The sequence below is a fragment of the Tenebrio molitor genome, chromosome 7 (assembly GCF_963966145.1).
Source record: "Tenebrio molitor chromosome 7, icTenMoli1.1, whole genome shotgun sequence".
In the NCBI taxonomy this organism is placed as follows: Eukaryota; Metazoa; Arthropoda; class Insecta; order Coleoptera; family Tenebrionidae; genus Tenebrio; species Tenebrio molitor.
Genome location: NC_091052.1, coordinates 3,266,653 through 3,284,959, shown reverse-complemented (window position 1 = coordinate 3,284,959; position 18,307 = coordinate 3,266,653). Strand labels below are relative to the sequence as shown.

The 18,307-nt window shown below is 37.8% G+C and overlaps 4 protein-coding genes across 4 annotated transcripts in view; 2 read left to right on the top strand and 2 right to left on the bottom strand.

The window, feature by feature from the left end:
- The first annotated feature begins 5,597 nt into the window (after positions 1 to 5,597).
- Ppox (protoporphyrinogen oxidase) lies at positions 5,598 to 7,155 on the top strand. Its single transcript, XM_069054815.1, has one exon. The coding sequence runs from the start codon at positions 5,716 to 5,718 to the stop codon at positions 7,126 to 7,128; it is 1,413 nt and encodes a 470-aa protein (XP_068910916.1). The 5' UTR covers positions 5,598 to 5,715; the 3' UTR covers positions 7,129 to 7,155.
- On the bottom strand, positions 7,143 to 8,813 carry Taf13 (TATA-box binding protein associated factor 13). The gene is made up of 4 exons (XM_069054818.1): positions 8,656 to 8,813; positions 8,428 to 8,609; positions 7,622 to 7,779; positions 7,143 to 7,268 (listed from the first exon to the last, which is right to left on the bottom strand). The coding sequence occupies exons 1-4, from the start codon at positions 8,683 to 8,685 to the stop codon at positions 7,246 to 7,248; spliced, it is 393 nt and encodes a 130-aa protein (XP_068910919.1). The 5' UTR covers positions 8,686 to 8,813; the 3' UTR covers positions 7,143 to 7,245.
- A 191-nt stretch (positions 8,814 to 9,004) lies between these two features.
- Positions 9,005 to 10,040, top strand: snRNP-U1-C (small ribonucleoprotein particle U1 subunit C). The gene is made up of 2 exons (XM_069054817.1): positions 9,005 to 9,508; positions 9,780 to 10,040. The coding sequence occupies exons 1-2, from the start codon at positions 9,211 to 9,213 to the stop codon at positions 9,947 to 9,949; spliced, it is 468 nt and encodes a 155-aa protein (XP_068910918.1). The 5' UTR covers positions 9,005 to 9,210; the 3' UTR covers positions 9,950 to 10,040.
- A 587-nt stretch (positions 10,041 to 10,627) lies between these two features.
- Positions 10,628 to 18,307, bottom strand: part of gukh (GUK-holder) — a 43,197-nt gene continuing 35,517 nt past the window's right edge. The window contains exons 3-6 of the mRNA XM_069054814.1: positions 17,157 to 17,362; positions 16,863 to 17,078; positions 14,136 to 16,615; positions 10,628 to 12,407 (exon numbers count right to left, since the gene is read on the bottom strand). Coding sequence (XP_068910915.1) covers positions 10,903 to 12,407; positions 14,136 to 16,615; positions 16,863 to 17,078; positions 17,157 to 17,362 — 4,407 coding nt within the window. The 3' untranslated portion in view covers positions 10,628 to 10,902. The remainder of the gene's footprint in view (positions 12,408 to 14,135; positions 16,616 to 16,862; positions 17,079 to 17,156; positions 17,363 to 18,307) is intronic.

Below are 18,307 nucleotides of genomic sequence, written 5' to 3'. Positions count from 1 at the left end.
TAATCCTGATATCATCAAACTAAAAAGACTAAGAAAAAAGACGACATTATGTACATTTTTCAACCAAAAAATCTTCTTCCAACAAAAACAAGTAAAGTAAATGTTCAAACTGATTTTCTTCTTGACAGTAGGTACTATGGCGGCCAAAAAATTTTGGCCGTCACTTTCTTGACATTCAAGTAAAGTGTAAATAAACCTTTAGGAATTGTAACCCCACTTTCGATTCTTGTCAGTTTGACAACCAATTTAAACTGTTTGAAGCTCAGATATTCCAAAAATCCGACATGAATGAACAAAATTAGAGCAATCATACATAGATAACCTGAGGTAAACGTTCTGTGTAGTAGAAATGACAAAATAATTTTGAGTTTTGAAATTTACCACCCAAAAAATAACATTCACAATCAAGACGGTAATCATGATGACAATAAAGTACGGATTACAATTTTTTTTTTTTTGAATTGACAGACAATGACGGCCAAAATTTTTTGGCCGGCATAGTACGATAATAGTTTTGGAACTCACAACAAATATTTTGGTGGTTGCTCTCATTTTGTCTTAGATCTTTCTTTTAGAAGAGATGGCGAAAAAATTCCAATAGCGAAAATTATAGTTTTTTCGCACTCTACGAGATCGCGGGCAAAGAATACTGGCACAGTATGTTACCATAGACACTTCCAAAACCTAATCAAAATTTGAGTTTTGGAAGTGTCTATAGTAACATACTGTACCAGTATTCTTTGCCCGCAATAGTACACCATCATAAAGAGCGATCAAATTAATTTGTAATCGAGTTATCCATGAATCCGAAATCGTATGTCGTTACTTGAACTCCACGCTCCAATAATGGCAGCGCGAAACGCAGGTTAGATCTCGACATATCAATTGCAAAAGACGATTCAAATCCATGGATGACTCGATTACAAATTAATGTGATCTCTCGATATTTGTTTTCCTACAAATTGTTTAAAACAAAAAAACAAAAAATAACTAATTAAATAATTCGGTGTTCAATTATTATTAATTTATTCTACAGGGTATCTATAAATGATTGTCTGGTCCAGCTTGCTATGAAAACTTGTCAAATTTTGAATGTGCCGCTTTTATGTATTATGTAGAATAAATTCGGCAAATTCCGAATGTCACATTTTCAGGTTAGGTCAAGTCAGACTAAATCCTACCCTCACAAATTCAGATTTTTTGGTGTTTAATTATGACAAAACGAATATAAAAAACGAAAACTGGATTCAAAAGTGCGAATAAAATGCCATTAATGTCAGAAGTGACAGTGAATAATAAATTAAAATTAGGCATCTGTTTATACAGGGTCATTATAAATGATTGTACCATCGTAGTTGGCGTTGAAAACCCACATAAATTTTAGATGTGCCGCTAGCTTCGCAATGTTAGACAAACTAGTAGTCAAATTTTCACTACCGTCACCAGCGCTATCGGCGATGCTAGTCTCAGTGATATTATGAAGCTTGCGGCACATTCAACTAAGCCACCAACGCCTACTACGATGGTATAATCATTTATAATGACACCGTAGATAGTCCAATTTGTACCCTTTTGCGATGACGTCATTATCTAGTAACTTTACGTATGTTTGAGCTAGGATCAGAAACAATTTTGAATTGATCATAAATTACTATAAATGTGTCAAATTTGTTGACAATTGCTTCGAAAGATTATGTTTGTAATGAATGTAATAAGTGAAAGAAATTAAAAATTGTCAAATTGACAGGAGCATAAAATAACCTCAAATTGATCATCAATAAATAAACGTGCCTTTTTTTTGTTTTTTTCTGTTTCTGTCGTTTCAATAAAGAGAAAGCGAGGAAGGAAATCGTGACGTCACCTCAAAAGGGTAAAAATTGGACTATGACAATTGGAAAACAGAAAATGCCGAATTAAGGATTCGAGGGATTTCAGAGAAAAATTACAGTGGTAATGTTTATTTTATTAAACAATGTTTCAACAAAAAACTAAAAACTATTCTATTTACCAATCTATTTCATCATTAGAAGTAGAAAAATTAGCAACTTACCTTTGAACTACACTTTTTTGAAAAAAAATGCAATAGGTATGCTCTTAGTTTCGTTTTATTAAGAACAATATAATTATCTGTCAACAATTCGATTATCTCTGAATAAACATTGATTGAAATGAAAACAGTTCAGCAAGAGAATTAGCGCGACATGTTTTTTTATTATTTTTTCCACGGAGAGGCAACGAATACGTCATAAAATCCGAGCCGTTTCCAGAGATAGACACGCGAAAACCATTTTATCTACATTCTCCATCCAGGATTTAAATATTTCTGGTTGGTAATGCACGGCTAATAAAGCCCGGAGCTTCTGTCCGTGTTTTCAATTAGACGACAAATCCGGCGCTGATGTGTTTTATCTACATAAAAATCCAACATGTTAAATGCACTGTGCACATCAACATCCATATTATCATGGCGCCGGAATCCGGAAACATGTTGCAGCATTATTCCAAACTGGTAATGAAAAATTTCCTACCGCCGCCGTGACTTACTGAAATTGAATTAACCGAAGCAATTTGGGTTAGATTTTCGTATTGATTTGCAAAAACCTTGGAGGTATAAAAAGTGGTGCAAACGTATCGTAGCAGGAGAGCTTGTCTACTACACCTTATGAAAACACGAGGGCGCCCCAGGCAGGAAAAACCGCCGCAGTAATTGAGTTTGCTAAAAATCACAAAAATCTCAGTTGTGCTCGTAGGTATCTCAGTTTCCGCTTACCTGCTGACGTTTTCGATGCAGAAGTAAATTTAGAGCAATTTAACATGGATACACCGGAAAAAAGAAATCCGATTCCGACATAATCAATAACGCATTCGGGAATTATTAGTTAAATAAAATGTTAATTCAGTCGGACGTTTAACGTAAAATTAATGCTTTAAGATTATTTTGCGCTGTAGAAAGCTGACAAACAGCTTCGAAACCTCTTTCCAAAGAGGGAAAATAATTATTATCAAGTTTTTACCAAGAGCGCCTGCAACTGAAATATGTATAATAATTCGCCAAGAAGATATCGGAGAGATCGAGTAAATTTTACTCACCAGAAGTGCTTCTTACGTGTTTATGGTCTACATTTTATTGACACGAACCAGACGTATTCCATTTTTATTATAAGAGATAAAGTGCTGGTTACATCTGAGAACTTCCAAATAAATTCTTGTCGTCGAAACAACACTATCAGACTGAGATGAACAAAGAGAAGTAATGAAATAAACTTTAAAATTATGAAAACATCCTACGTAATACAGAAAAGCCACCCCTGCGAAGTTTTGGGCACGTTCCGGTCCCACACTAGCCGATACAATAACTTCTCATCTTCAAATTTATCGGCTAAAGCCAGCGACTAACACTATTTAATAAATTACAAATCTCCACTCGAAGAGGTCGCGTGTTCTTTAACGCCTCGCGTGTCGCCGGCCTAAGCCCGCTTCGTATTGTGTATCTGCCATGATTTCATCTCAACCCTTGAATCGTCCGAACTGCTCTTTTAAATAAGCAACAATAGCTCAAGTAGCTTTCGAGTGGGGCTCGTGTTTTCGCCGAGCCACGCGAAATTTTCCGGGCGGACAAAAGACTTCCGAAACGGAAAATACAGATGTACGTCTTATGAATTTCCAGGCTGGCGTAAAATATTATTTAAGGTGGCGGAGCATAAAGCCATCTTATGTGAATGATCTCCATCACACTAATCCGGAACAAACGTAGGTGACTCAGTGGGAACGAGCAGATGCCCGACAACGGCAAAGCGACCGGGGGCGCAGCTCTCATATATAACTTCCTGATCACTGCCTGTAATGACGTAATTTGTAATAGATTAATACTTGGTCGGATGCTGTTGTGCACCTATACACGTCAGTGTGCTGAAAGCACGCTATTTGGGTACAGCTGGGAGTTCACATGATCTCAACTTGACAAGAAGGGAAGGTGAGATAAATATGAAACATCTCCCGAAATTCAGACAAAACTAAACTGCTAAACGCAACATCTATCGATAATTATCGCCAGCGAAAAGTTGGAGATTGTCACATACGAGGCCACATGAAGAATAAAAGTGAAACATATTTACTCGCAGTTTCTTATTTCGAAATAATAATGGATTTTTTTATCTAAGTTTTGAATGCGAAGCTCTACAAATATCATGAATATCGTACTTCTGAACGTCAGAATTTGGATTATTTTTAAGAAACCGTAATATTTTAAATGTTGAAGAATCTATAATAATTACCATTTGGGTCACACTTCCTTTTACATAATAGACAACCTTGATCAGTACTTTTTGAAGTGAATGAAAAATTGAAAAGACAAATATGGGAAAACAATAGATACGGAGAAAAATTGTACATACACATTTCTGGATCAAAGAAAACAAACGACAGGTGTGGGAAAATGAAGATAACGGAAACGATGAAACGAGGTTTCACTGTAGTCATTTATTGTAGAAGTTTTACCACTGATTTCTCTTTTATTAATTATTTACTTGTTATGTTTATTTATAACTTACTTTTCCGTTGTTTTTTTTTTTATTTATTTTTTTAGCGTAATATACTTCCTCTTTCTTTATTTACATCAGTTTGTTACTTTGCACATCTTTTAAAACGTGTAATTTGCATTAATTAAATCAATGCTTTTATTTTGTACTTATTATTTTTTAACATAATTATGTAACAGTAAAATATAAAAAATCCATGTATGTATTAGACAATACAATTTTTAATAATTTTGGACATATTCTTTCAACATACTGTATATGTAATAATCAGGTTCTAGTATAAATAAATGAAATAATAAACACAATGGCTACACGTGATGACTATAATTTTTGTTAAATTTTACCCAATTTCTATAATTATCAAAAATGGTGGATGCGCTGGGAAAGACTCTTTGTTGTTCCAGCTGCGTCATCTACCAATCGCTAGAACAAGTAAAGTTTTTATACAGAGACCAATTTTAATTTAAACAAATTTATTCTATTATATTTCATTAAATTATTTCTAAATAAATATAAACCATTTCTTGTAATTATGGAAAACAAATACAAATTACTAAATACTTTTAACTTTTCTTCGATTCTCAAAACTAATAAAGTAGAATATTTGGACCAAAACGTCTGCAATAAAAGTAATAAAAGGCAGTAGAAAACTATAGTTTTATTTGGAAATCATATAGTGGGTTAAATTTGTAGTACTTATGTATCTATAAATAATTTTGGGTAACTTCTTTCAAATAACTTGTGAATTCTATCTGTTAAGTAGGTTAGTATTTATTTTAGAATAAATGTTGCACAACTAGTGATGAAATTATTGCATTTCTCAACAGAATACAAATTAATAAAAAACAAGGGATACAATTCTTTCACCTTTTTGTTGCCTTTTAAACAATCGACACTATTTTTTTATAATGAATACTTACATCAAAATTGTTCTCACTAGTATCTTATTTCATTTTACATTTTAAGAACTTTTTTTACAGGAAATTACGTATTTTCCATATTCAACTTGACATATTTAATTCAGTGCGCCGCAAATTAGGCAACCAACCATACCACTACAATTCCTAAGATTTCCTAACCTTCATAGCATATAATTTATTTTATCTTTTATCAATTACAAGTCATGTTATTATCTTGCAACTGTTTTGTTTTAGTATTTATTAATTTTTAGTAAGTTATGAGTAAAGTTGTCTTGGGTGGAGGGTTGGGGGGCCTTGCAGCAGCTCATTATCTCACAAAGAAAGCTGCCACCCAAACACTAACCCTAATTGAATCGTCGTCACGTACCGGTGGCTGGATAAAAACAAATCTTCAAGAAAATGGTACAGTTTTTGAACAAGGTCCGCGCACGATCCGTCCGCGAGGCGAAGCCGGCAGTAACACATTAGAATTGGTTGAAGAACTGAATTTAACAGATCAAATTGTTCCACTTGTGTCAAGTCATCCTGCTGCACAAAATCGCATGATTTACGCAAATGGGTCTTTGCACTTACTACCTTCATCATTGTTTGGTTTGTTCAAGAAACAGGAACCTTTCACTAGACCACTGGTACTTCATTTGCTGAATGATTTGAAAGCAAAAAAGAAAAGTGTACAAGATGAGTCAATCTATGAATTTGTTGATCGTAGATTTGGAAGAGAAGTGGCAGATTACCTTATAAGCCCTTTGATTTGTGGAATTTGTGCTGGAAATGCACAAGAAATCAGTGTGAAGTTCTTGATGAGGAAATTGTTTGAGTATGAACAACAGTATGGAAGTATTTCAAAGGGTATGGTGCAGAATTTTTCTTTAAAATCCAAAAAAGCAACAGCTCTCAATGGGTTAGTTCTAAAAGCAAAAAAAGAAAAATGGAACATCTACTCTTTCATCAGTGGCTGTGAAACTTTGCCTTTAGCTTTAAAAGAGAGCATTCTAAAAAATAATGTAAATCTTAAATTAAATAGTGAATGTACAAGTATGACTATTGGCCAAAATAATGTTACATTACATCTAAGTAATAAAGAAGTGATCACTGCTGATTATTTAATCAGTGCAATACCTGCAAGAAATTTAGGAATGTTGTTGCAAAAACAATATCCAGATCTTGCTCACAGTTTATTAAATTTGGTAAAAAATGTTTCAGTGGCAGTTGTTAATTTAGAGTTTAAAAATGATCTAATAATAAATTCTGCATTTGGATTGTTAGTTGCACCTAAAGAAGAGCTACCAGTGTTGGGAGTTATTTATGATAGTTGTTGTTTTCCTAAAGAAAATGGTGGTACAGTTTTAACTGTTATGATGGGTGGTTATTGGTTTGAAAAATATTTTGGAAAGAATCCTAGTGAGAAGACATTACTGGATGTAGCTTTGAATCAAGTTAAACAAATTCTAAGCATTCATGACATTCCAGTAAAGTCCAAAGTAAATATATTGCATCACTGCTTGCCTCAATATGTTGTAGGCCACGACGATCACTTAAATGAAATAAATAATTATATAAAAACCCATCAACTTCCAATTTCTTTATGTGGGAGTTCTTACTATGGTGTAGGGATAAATGATGTAATTATGTCTGCAAAAAGTGCAGTTAATAAATTAATTTTTAGATAACTTGAAATAAAGTGTTTGCACATTTAAGTATGTTTTTATTATTATTATGACATTTACTTACAAAATCAAGTATTTCTTAAATAGAGATGGTTTATTAGTGACACTGGACAAATGAATTCAATTAATTAGGGCGTCTTTCCCTGAAAGTGAACAGAATACAGTGAGCTTTTTAAATTGATTTAAAATTTAAGCATGCATAAAACAGCTGAAAAAAAGTCAGTTTAAACCTTTTAAGCAGAAGCCAGATTCACAAAAATCAAACAAATCCAGCTCTCAAAATTGCTGCTAATTAGGTCTTTTTTTAATGGTCTTAACTTAAAAAAAAAGAAAATCCATCACTATTAAAGATAACAAGCATAAAAGATCATACAAATAAAAATTTCCACATGTCCATCAGTTTATACAATGCAATTATAACGTTTCTAAAATAACAGAAATGTACCAAACGCATGCAATAAAGAGTTTTAAATGGGCACTTCCTACTTAATATTACCTGCAAATTTAATTTCGTCAAAAGCTTTACGCGCGCGTTTTAATTCCTCATTCATTGTGAGTAGGTCTTTCACTCGAGCATATTTGCGTGGATCTTTACGCACTAAAAAAACGATATCTTCTACTTGTACTCGTCCTGTTCTCCCTATTTCCATACATCTAAACAAATTTTGTATTTTTTTTTTGTGAAAAAATGTCATGTACAGATAGAGACACGGAATTTCAGGCATTATTTTTCGATCACTTTAAAAAATTGTGATATAAATCACTCTTTTTTGTCAATGTGACATTCAAAAGTCAAATTTTGAAATTCATTTTCTGTTCACGTCAATCGCATGTCAATCAAAATCGTCGCAAACGGTAAAACTGAGGTTAATAATGTAATGTCAATTTTACATTTTTTGGCGGTATATTGTCAGTGATGCCCGAAATTCCGTGTCTCGAACTGTACTATTGGGAGCAAAAAGTGGGACATCAACATCACAGTCTTGACTTTTAATGTGAAATGGCCCTTATCTGTTTCTAACCCTACTTTGAATTGATTAAGTATTGTAGGTTGTAGGGAATTTGTGTAAGTATGCATGTAGTGAATATTTATTTACTGCAAAGTCCCAATCAAAATCTACCTTTATCAAAAGAAGAGAGCATTTGGAAAAGGAAAATAGGAGTATAAAATACATTTTTGAACTCTCAGAATAGTGTCAAATTTCTATGACAATAATCAAAGGCAAAATGATAATACAGCTTGAACTACATCAACTGATAGAAATTTGATGTCTCACTTTTTATGCCAGTAATAGTACTCACTTATGCGTCATTTCTGTAATAAATTCAATTACAAGGTCCTCTATAATATCAACACTTTCTGTATATGGATTCTGATCATCACCAAAACCGTACATCATGCAACGTAATTCTTTACTAAAAAGACGTTTTCGACCAGCACTACACAAGGCGAGAGTAGTATCTGCTCCATCATCTTCTTCAAACTGAAATTTTCATTATAAAATGTTTTTTTTTTGTTCCAAAAACAACCTGTTCAAAGTTTTCGTCCGCCGCAGCCATCTCTAATTTGGAGAAGAATTCGAAAGATAAAATTAACAACAAGAACGACTGTGCTGGTTAAAATTGGAGGTTATATTTCCTTTCACTTGTGACGTTTACAGGTTTGTTTGTTTATCGAACAGTGACTTTTTGCTTTCGTAGGTTTTTAAAAAGAAATGTATTACGTCTTCCGAAATATTTTTTACACATCTTACTTTTTAATTTTAAATTCTCAGCGTAGTTTTGATGTCATTTTTTATGTCGCCATAATAATTATTGCAATAATATCTTTCAAACAGAAAAATATACTGGTAATAAATGACTACGGTTGGTACAACTGTGTTTCATAAACGTCAATTTGTTTCAGACTTCAGGGGTGTGTAATATTGTAGTTTGTTAATGTGGGATTAAGCTGAAAGTTTTGTGGCATAAAAAAATTGACGAGGTTTTTTTATTTCTATTAAGAAAATAAAAAAAGACGTAGTGTTTTTTGGTGTGAAAAAAAAATATAAATAATAATTATCAGTTGTTGTGACATAACCTAAAATGCCAAAATATTATTGTGATTATTGTGATACATATTTAACTCATGACTCTCCCAGTGTCCGGAAAACTCACTGCACAGGCAGAAAACACAAAGACAATGTCAAGTTTTATTACCAAAAATGGATGGAGGAACAGGCTCAGCACCTAATCGATGCCACAACTGCTGCTTTCAAAGCAGGAAAAATTGCAAATAATCCTTTTGCACAGCCAGGTAAAGGAGTTGCTATTCCTCCACCAGCACAATTGACAATGGGTCAAAGACCTGGTGCTCCTGGAGCGCCAGGCATGATGCCACCAAGTAAGTACTCCATATACTGTATGCAGCATATATACAGGTAGTACTCAGTTAACTCCTACTTATGTGAAAAATATGCATTGCCATTTAATCGTCGCTGCTTTGTGAAGATGTTTAATTCTAGTCTACCACAAAAGTAAAAAAAAAAAAAACGTTTTTTGCTCCTGTAAAATTAGCTCAGATAATTGCATAATAAAGTGCGTTAAAACCCGTCTACCCAGGATTGCTTAAACGATTGTTTAAAAATGTGAAAAAACAAATATCATTTTTCCAGCTATGGGCCCTGGAGGACCTATGCCGCCTATGATGATGGGACCGCATGGTCCCATGCCCCCCATGATGGGAATGCGCCCGCCTATGATGGGTATGATGCCAATGGGACCAATGGGTCCTATGGGTGTAAGGCCACCAATGGTAAATCCACCACCTCAAATGAAAAGTTAACTGGTCTTTGTAAAATGGGTTTCTATTAATTATGTATTTGAAAACGTGTTTATCTTTATGCGCAACTTAAAAATAAAATATACTACTTTCATGTTCGCCTTTTTTATTACATACCTCAGTTGGTGTAAGATATCACTGACAATTGCCAGTTTGTCTACAAAAGTGTTCGTGATATAGCGGATGTTACAGAAGTACACTGTAATAAATTCAACCATCAATAGTACTCGTTGAAACATTTTTTTATTTATCATTTTTTCCGCAAATTTCAAAACAAAGTTAAAATTAAATATAGTTAGAACCCTAAATTTTATACCCGCTCATGTGTTGACACATCCATTGATAACGAAACACGAAACAAAAATTACTCAATTAAAATAAATACTCGAATGAAAGACAGTAAAAACTGTTAGTATTACAACAGCGATCGTTCTTTCTTCAAAAAACTGTAAAATTTTTACCGCACAAAAACATTTTCGCTCGCTCACTATTTCGTTTCAATTGATGATTATCGCATGAGCGTCAAATTAGGGCTTACAAAAATGTAAAGAATTACAAGATTATCAATATGTAAACAAAAAATTATTCAAAAAAAGTTCTATTGGTGATTAAATTTATTACGTGGACGTCCATAACATCCGGTATACTGTCACAATTTTGATAATTAGTAAAACCATAATAAATCTTTATGAAAAGAAAACTTTTATTTACAAATCCAATATATTAAAATTTATAATAATTTATGTCAATGAATTAACAAAAGCTTAAATGGAAAGCCTCACCAACTTACGTTTTATCTACAGGAAAAATTTGTACAGTAGGAATTCAATCAGGATCATGTAAAATGTATATAATTATAAAAGGTGCCTAATGGCGTGTCGACTAGACAGTGATAAATAAATTAAGAGCGACAAAATGATAAATAGAAATATAAATTTATATACAAAATAAATAAACTAAAACGCTGTTTCTAGTGTAGGCGGCACTGAGCATTTATCTTTAGTTTGTTGACTCTGCAATTGACTATTTTTCAATAATTTTTGGGATGATTGGACATCTGACTTTTCAGAATTGAAGAATCTTGCTCTCTGAGCTTGTAACTTCTGAGATATGGACGAATAAGTTTTAGGTTCAGCACTGGGTGATGTCGGAACTTCGGTTTTGTTTCTGGGATGAGCGGGTGAGGATTTTTTCTTTTCCATAGAGTTACTCGGGCTCTCGTCTTCTCTACAATCTTCCAGTATTGTAGATGAGAGAACGTCGGTTCTAGGATTGGCAAATCTCCACTGCGACCTCGGAGACATAAGTTTCGGAGCAGGTTTTGGTTTTTCTGGAGTATTGTTTCTTGGCGAACTTTGTCCGTTGTTGGTAAACTTACAATTAACGAGACTTCTTGGTGAACCACTTAATTCTAATATATTAAAAGGCTGTTGACAAGGTTTTTGTAGTTGCTGCTTGGACATTTTCAATTGTTCCACGGCAGACAATTTTTTGGTGTTGTTATTGGCTAGTACGTTACTCTTTTGCAAGAGAAGTTTTTTAAAATCTAAACGTGATGTCTGACATGCACCTTTCCTATCGCTGCAAGCCCAACTTTGCCTTGACCTCGACTCGTTTGGGGGTGATAACTTATCAATATCCGCATTGAAGTCTACATATTCACCCTTGCTCGGAGACCAACTAAGTCTGGATCTCGATTTATCACCTATATATCCAGTTTCGGGAGATTTTACAGGAGGTGGTGTCTTCACGTCGCAACTGACGGGCGACTCTCGATTTTCCTCTGTATGTATGTTCATTTTCTTTTTACTCTTATGAATCACCGCGTACAACTCCTCATTGCTCATAGTAGACTTTTTGGGCGAGAGAAGTCTACTTTCTAAGTTGACGGCGGCTTTCAAATCTTGGGTTTTGGACGAAGGAGTCGACGATTGGAAACTTCCAGAGTTGCGAGGGTCAATTGGAGAAATTCTTATCGAATCGTGGCTAGTGTCGACGGATTTATGGGGCGATATGTGTGCGAAGTATGAGTTGGGCTTTTCCCCATAAAAGTCAGTAGTTCTGCTAGATAAAGGCACTTTCTGTGATGGTAGCATGAAGTTACTAACATCGGGAATCTTCACTGGGATTCCGAGTTTTTGGTGCAATAAATTCTGTTCGTGGTCACGCGGATACGGATTGTAGATACTTTTAGAATTACGTTCTAATCCTCTGGTAATGTCGGGAGTTACGGATCTTTCGGGATTGATGTCTGCTTGGAAATACTGAGTTCTTTTAGATGGCAGGGTCTGATACATCGAACCGCCTTGTTGAAAATAATACTGATTCTCTGGATATCTTCTTTTGTCGACGTTCCCATCCAAAATCGTCCCTTTGTAATACATTTCTTTAGTGTGCGGCTGTGATGCTTGGTTCCCGAACGAAGGATTGCCTGGATAATTAGATGGTGAAGGTACTCGGTCTGGAAGAAACGGTTGAGTTAATGAAATGTGTCTGACTGGGAAAACTTGTAAAATTTGACGTAGTTTCTTTGCCGTTTCGTATTTAAACGAAAGGCAATGGAAGCTACCTCATCAAAAGATAAAAGGAGTGAACTGTCAATGAAATGTGATTACTTGAAAGAAAATTCTTAGAAAACAGATACACTCAAGAAATTTAAGAAGATAGTAAACATGCAACGTGCAAAAACTCAGCAATGCCACCACGATTGGGGATGATATTGTCGAGTTTATTGGTTTGACAAAAAAATAAAAAATCTCACCTCTTCGTATCTTCACATGCGACAATACTGATAGCGATCAAATGTCGTGCTATTGTCAATAACTCTCATGCGATCGTGCAGGTATCAGACGTCGCGGTATATGTGTGTAATGTGCAACAAGAATGAATGGTACAAAACAACAAACTATTGTGTGAAGGAAATAAGTTTGACGTCAGGTGGAAGTTGGCAAGCTCCGAATGCTACGAGATACGATCCTCGAACGGCGCACCAGAGTGTGATAGGTGTAAACTTGCCTGTGAATGCAGTGCAAAAGACTGGGTAAGCAGTTTTGAGTGCTGGTCTCTTGAATGACTCAGACATTAGTAGACTAAATAATTACGTTTAATTGCATCAAAACCAATGTGTCATTCGTCAGAAGTTAAAAACCGTGTTAGGAATGAACTCTTTAGTAAATTAGCACAAAAGGTTAAAGAGTGGAATTTATTTATTAATCGCATCTGTAATAATCGTTTTAAATACATACATTTAATGCGGTTGTACATCGAGTACATAAATAAAGATTTTCATAAAAAAATGTATAAAATATTGCATGCATTCTATATCTATGTATTTACAAAACAATGCATAGGAAACACAATGGCAAAAATAATCTAAGTTATGTACAACACCAAAACACAGATCGTGCAAATGACAAATATATACATAAATTGGCTAGGAATGTCTCGTGGGTGCTCTTCAAACGGCAACCGGCAAGGGTGGCCGTTTGAGGGGCAGTCTCAGTCTTATACATTTATATCACAAAACTCACTCAGGAAGAGACACTAAAACTATGGAAGACATGACAGCATGTGCTCGAAACAGTAGTGCACAAAATGTTTACATACACTTTTCCCACGTCAATAAATCAGCCATATTCCTGGTTATAGCTCTACCACCAAGGCGTTAATCATGAATATGGCCAATCACCAAAGCAGGGAAGGATGGATAGAAGGAACCCACTACCAGCTAACATGGTCCGACTACGGTGAACGTTTGATCGATTTTCCGCACGTGCACAGAGCGAACATCACCAGATTTCTGTGTCCGTGGCGGAGGCTGTGAGGACGCGAGCGCGATGCTCCCCGCTATCGGGAGGGATAATGACCCGATTCGGGGATGCCAGTAAGATTTCCTGCGCGCGAGCCTGACTGTAAATGTGGCGGCCGCACAATTTCGGCGACACCGTCGGCGGATAATTGATGCGCTCCCGCCACAAATCCGCCGCTATTTCCTTTTCGATGCGGTCCTCGATGGCGATTTTGTCGGGGTTGAGCATTTTGGCCGGCGACAAAATCGCCGTGTTCGCAATCCGATAACTATCGCTGCGTTTGACTATTTTCCGCGAACTATTTATGATATTCATTCTGTTTGTGTCTTGTGAGATTTTGGTATGTGGTGGACGGGTCTGGACGGGGTGGTGGCTCTTACCTTGTTCTTGAGTAGGCGACGGGGGTCTTCCAGTGTCTTGGATGTGGACGTACGCGCCGCGGGCGCCCGTGGCTTTCGGGGACATCGGCCGGACGCTCGGTGCCACTATCGTCGACGGAGGCATCCGGACGATCTCGGACGTGGGGGACGTCATTCCGGCTACTGCTCGGATCACTAGCTTGCCCAGCTGGGGCGACAAGGGCCGGTTTTGGTCTTTGTTGCTCGCTGGTCTCACCGATTTGGGTATGCGGTGCACCGGAAGCGGGCTCTGAGTAGGACTACTGGTCGCTTTCACGAAAGGACCGGGCTCGAATGTTGTGTGAGCTCCTTTCCTTCTCCTCAAACTGTCGGAACTGTACACCACCTTGCCTTCGGCGTCTAGAGTTACCCTTGCACCTTGACGTTTCGTCCTCTCCAGGGAATCGTTGGTACTTCCCGAATTTTGTTGTTCCTCGTTGCACGGTAACTCATCCAAACAAACGTATTCCGTATCTCGAATTTTTTCCCCCAGTCCTTTCGCGCTTTTCCTAACAACATCGTTGGCGTAAACCAGTTCTTCTTTGGGTATCGGTAATACCTTCTCGTTGTTGTTCTTGACATCGGCGAGCGTAACGTAATCGCCGGCATCCGACAATTCGTCACTAACAACTTGGGTATTCCTGTTTGGCGATTTACTATCTCTCCGCGTCAGGTTTGCCAAATTCGTTTTAATTCTCCCAAACATATTATTCAAGGGAAGCAAAGTAGCTTTAATTATTGGCTGCGAAGGTGGCGACTTCCCCAAAGGCGTCTCGTTCACAGTGACGCTTCCTCCACTGGGCGACGGCGCCCTCAGAATCTTCGAGTTCTTATTAACATCCAAATTCTCACCGTCTACAGTTTCCACAGTAGCATACCCGGACTGAGGATTCACATTAATAAGTTGCATTTTACTTGTTCCATTAACATTGGTTGTGATAATTCTGCTCTGTATGTTGTAATTCTCTTTGTCTGAATCGCTCGATTTTAACAGATTCACTTCGTTCTCGCCCGTTTTCAAATTCAAATCCAGTTTATTCCTGTCGGCGTTCTTCGAACCCTTATCAGTCAGATTTCTTTTATTGAAATTGTTCAGACTGTAGCTGTTTACGCTTTCATCGTCGCTGTGCGGAGGTGTTATCACACACATCGAGGGGATTCTGCTGGAATTGATTGTTGTTTTAACGCGGATTCGTTCGATTCTTTCGGGACCTTCCATGTCGGAAGATTCGGAAAACTCGAATTCTGATCCGCTCCTGACCCCGTTGGGGCTGTTGACGGATTCGATGGGAGAACTGGAAGTGTTGTGGCCACTGTCGGGCGATACGTCTCCGTTGACCTGTTTGTGAACCATGGCGATCACGCTCGCTTTGTTGGTGGCAGGGCTGCGCTTCACGGTGCCGGTTTTGTCGCTGCTTTCGTCGCGTTCTTCTGGTGAATTATCTTTGTTGGTGAATTTAGACAAGGAACTTTTTCTCTCGGGAACGGCCGGACATCCGTTCAGAGACTTGTTGCTTTCGGATGCCCGCAACGTGGTGCAGACTGTACCGGCCGAGCTGGTGGTCGTAGAAGTGGAACCTTTGCCGAAGAGCTCGTACTCGTTCTCGGCCGTCAGGATCGTGTTGTTCGAGCTGGAAGAGAAAGCTGACGTGGAATGTAGAGGAGTGCACGGCAGCTCTTCCTCCTTGAGGGTTTTTAAGCCGCTGTCCATGTGGAAGGAAGTGTAATATCCTTCCGTGTCGCACGAATAGACGGAACTAGTTTCCCCGTCCTCGTGCAAGTCGTGGATAATATCAGGTGTTAGAGTGCCTTCACTAGTAATACTGCTTGAGGTTGACGTATTTACATTAAAGCGCCGTTTGCTGTTTGCCGAATTAGGCGCCTGTTGGTTGAGAGAGTTGTTTGATGTTGCGGTCGAGGTGGAGGATTTCGGTTGGGTGGTGGTCGTGAACTCCGACCCGATGGAGGCCCTTCCGCTTTCCGAACTTGCGCTCCAGTTGCCGCTGGAAGAGTGCGGCGGTTCATCTTTGTTACCGCCGGATCTTCGTTGGCGGCGTTGCGCGGAGCTCTCGCGTAATTTCACCGCGATGTTCATGACCGAAGAGAGAGGGCTCGAGATGGGGAGATTGACGCTGGATTTGTCCGACGACGAGATCGAAGGGTTGCGTTCGTGCGATCGTCGGTCTTTGTCGACGTTTCGTCTTCGCTTCATCGTGACGGTCTCGTAGATGTTGAAGTCGTCGATGTCGTCTTTCTTGTCCGCCTTCGATTCGGAGTTTTTGTTCATGAGGCGGTCGTAGCGGTTCTTGCCCCATTGTTTGAGAGTGTTAAAGTGTGATTTTTTGTCTGGGGAGTCTTTTTTGTTTGACGAACGCAAAAGATCGCTGCTTTTACTGCGACTTACAGCACCGATAGTTGTGGATTCAGTCTCATGATTATTAGCTGAAGAGCATGGCTCCTCCCTGTTAAGCAAGGGCAATTAGTGTTGTTGATCGACGCTGATGAGTGTGTTATGCAAAGTTTTAACCTTCCTATTTACACAAGCGACTTTTCGCCAATTTTCAAATTTATACAAATAAGCCGCATGCATGAGATTACTCATCGAAAGTGCCATAAAATTTGATCATCAACCAATTTAAATATTTGCATACGCGAACACTCGGTGTTAGTACATAATAGTCACATTCTATCTACGACACAAACACTCACCCCGCTATCAAAGCGTCTCTGATTTCTTTGTGGTCTGTTCCTGCAAGCGTGTTCCTTCTTCTGCTCCTCGGCCTCCTCGTCCTCGTCCGCCTTTTCAGATTATTGGAATCTTCCAAGTTAGCGCTGATGTCGGTCTGCAGCAGCGACCTTCTCTGTATTGACATTCGATCGAAGCTACGCCCAGAAACATCCACCGCCACGATTTCAGCAGGAAACCTGAAAGCGAGTTTCAGTTGGTGATTGTGCGGTGGCGCTGCCTGAAAATGGGTCAAGAACAAAGAAATTCAAACGTACTTGAGTGCCACCACTTGAAGTTGCTCCTCCGGCGACGGCAGTTTATGGTCAATGCCTTCATCGTCTGAAACTGCAGTGGCATCCGTGACTTCTCCATCCGTTAGAGTCACATTAGGTGCGATTCGATTAGGACAATCTGGAGTTACTGTTATGTCACCGAGGGCTTCGCTCGATGTCCATCTTCGTAATTCTCTTACCGAGGCGGGCTATAAAACCAAACATCCTATGTTATTTAACTGTTTGTCTTATCGTCAGATTTATTACAATCGGTCGGACAATATAAAGAAATGATGAAACTACAAAAATACACCAGAAGAAACATAAAACGTGCCGCTGGCTTTCGTTCGCTGTAATTTGCTTCAGAATCTGAAAACTAGCCGAGTCGTTTCTTCGAGTATGATGATGTAAAAGAGGAGAACGGATTATTGGAATTGTTGAGACGGAGAAAGGGTTTGGTGAATGGGAGGAATCTGATCACACCTTACGTCGGCCACATTTTTACCTACACCGTTCCTACGCTGTCTGCGCCGCACCAGGTATCCAAAGAAAGAATAATCATCTCTTTAAGAATGTTTATCTCACAAAAACATCAATACACATTTTTCAATGAGAAAAAGATAATGTCATCAGTGAAAAACAACAGAACAAAACTGAGAAACCAAAGTGGAGGCTTCAGATTCCAGAACAAGTTTTAAAACATCATACTTCATCTACCTACTACAGTGTACAGGTAAAACCATTCTTACTACGCTGCACAATATGATCAAAGGTGCATCATTTTTATTAATAAATATCTGTTGACGCCTATTTAGAGAGGGGGTAACCACCCTCATCGCTCACCCCCATCTCACCCGCGACTTGCAAGCAGTCGCTTGAGTCGCTTATAATAAGACAGTCCAAAATAAACGTCTGCATCCAAAATAGTTGCATTATTACTGGTCCTTCGAAATAACGCCACAATATCTGCCCGAAAAGTTCGAATGGACTTACCTACTACCTAATTTCTGTAACCAAAATCTAGTTTTTTTTTTTGAAGTGAAAACTTCTTTAGGCGCGTCACATACATTTTATTCCGGTGAATTAGTTTCATGCGACACGGTAGAATCGTTCGCAGCACAAGCTAAAATCGGAAAATCGTTCGCAGCACGACA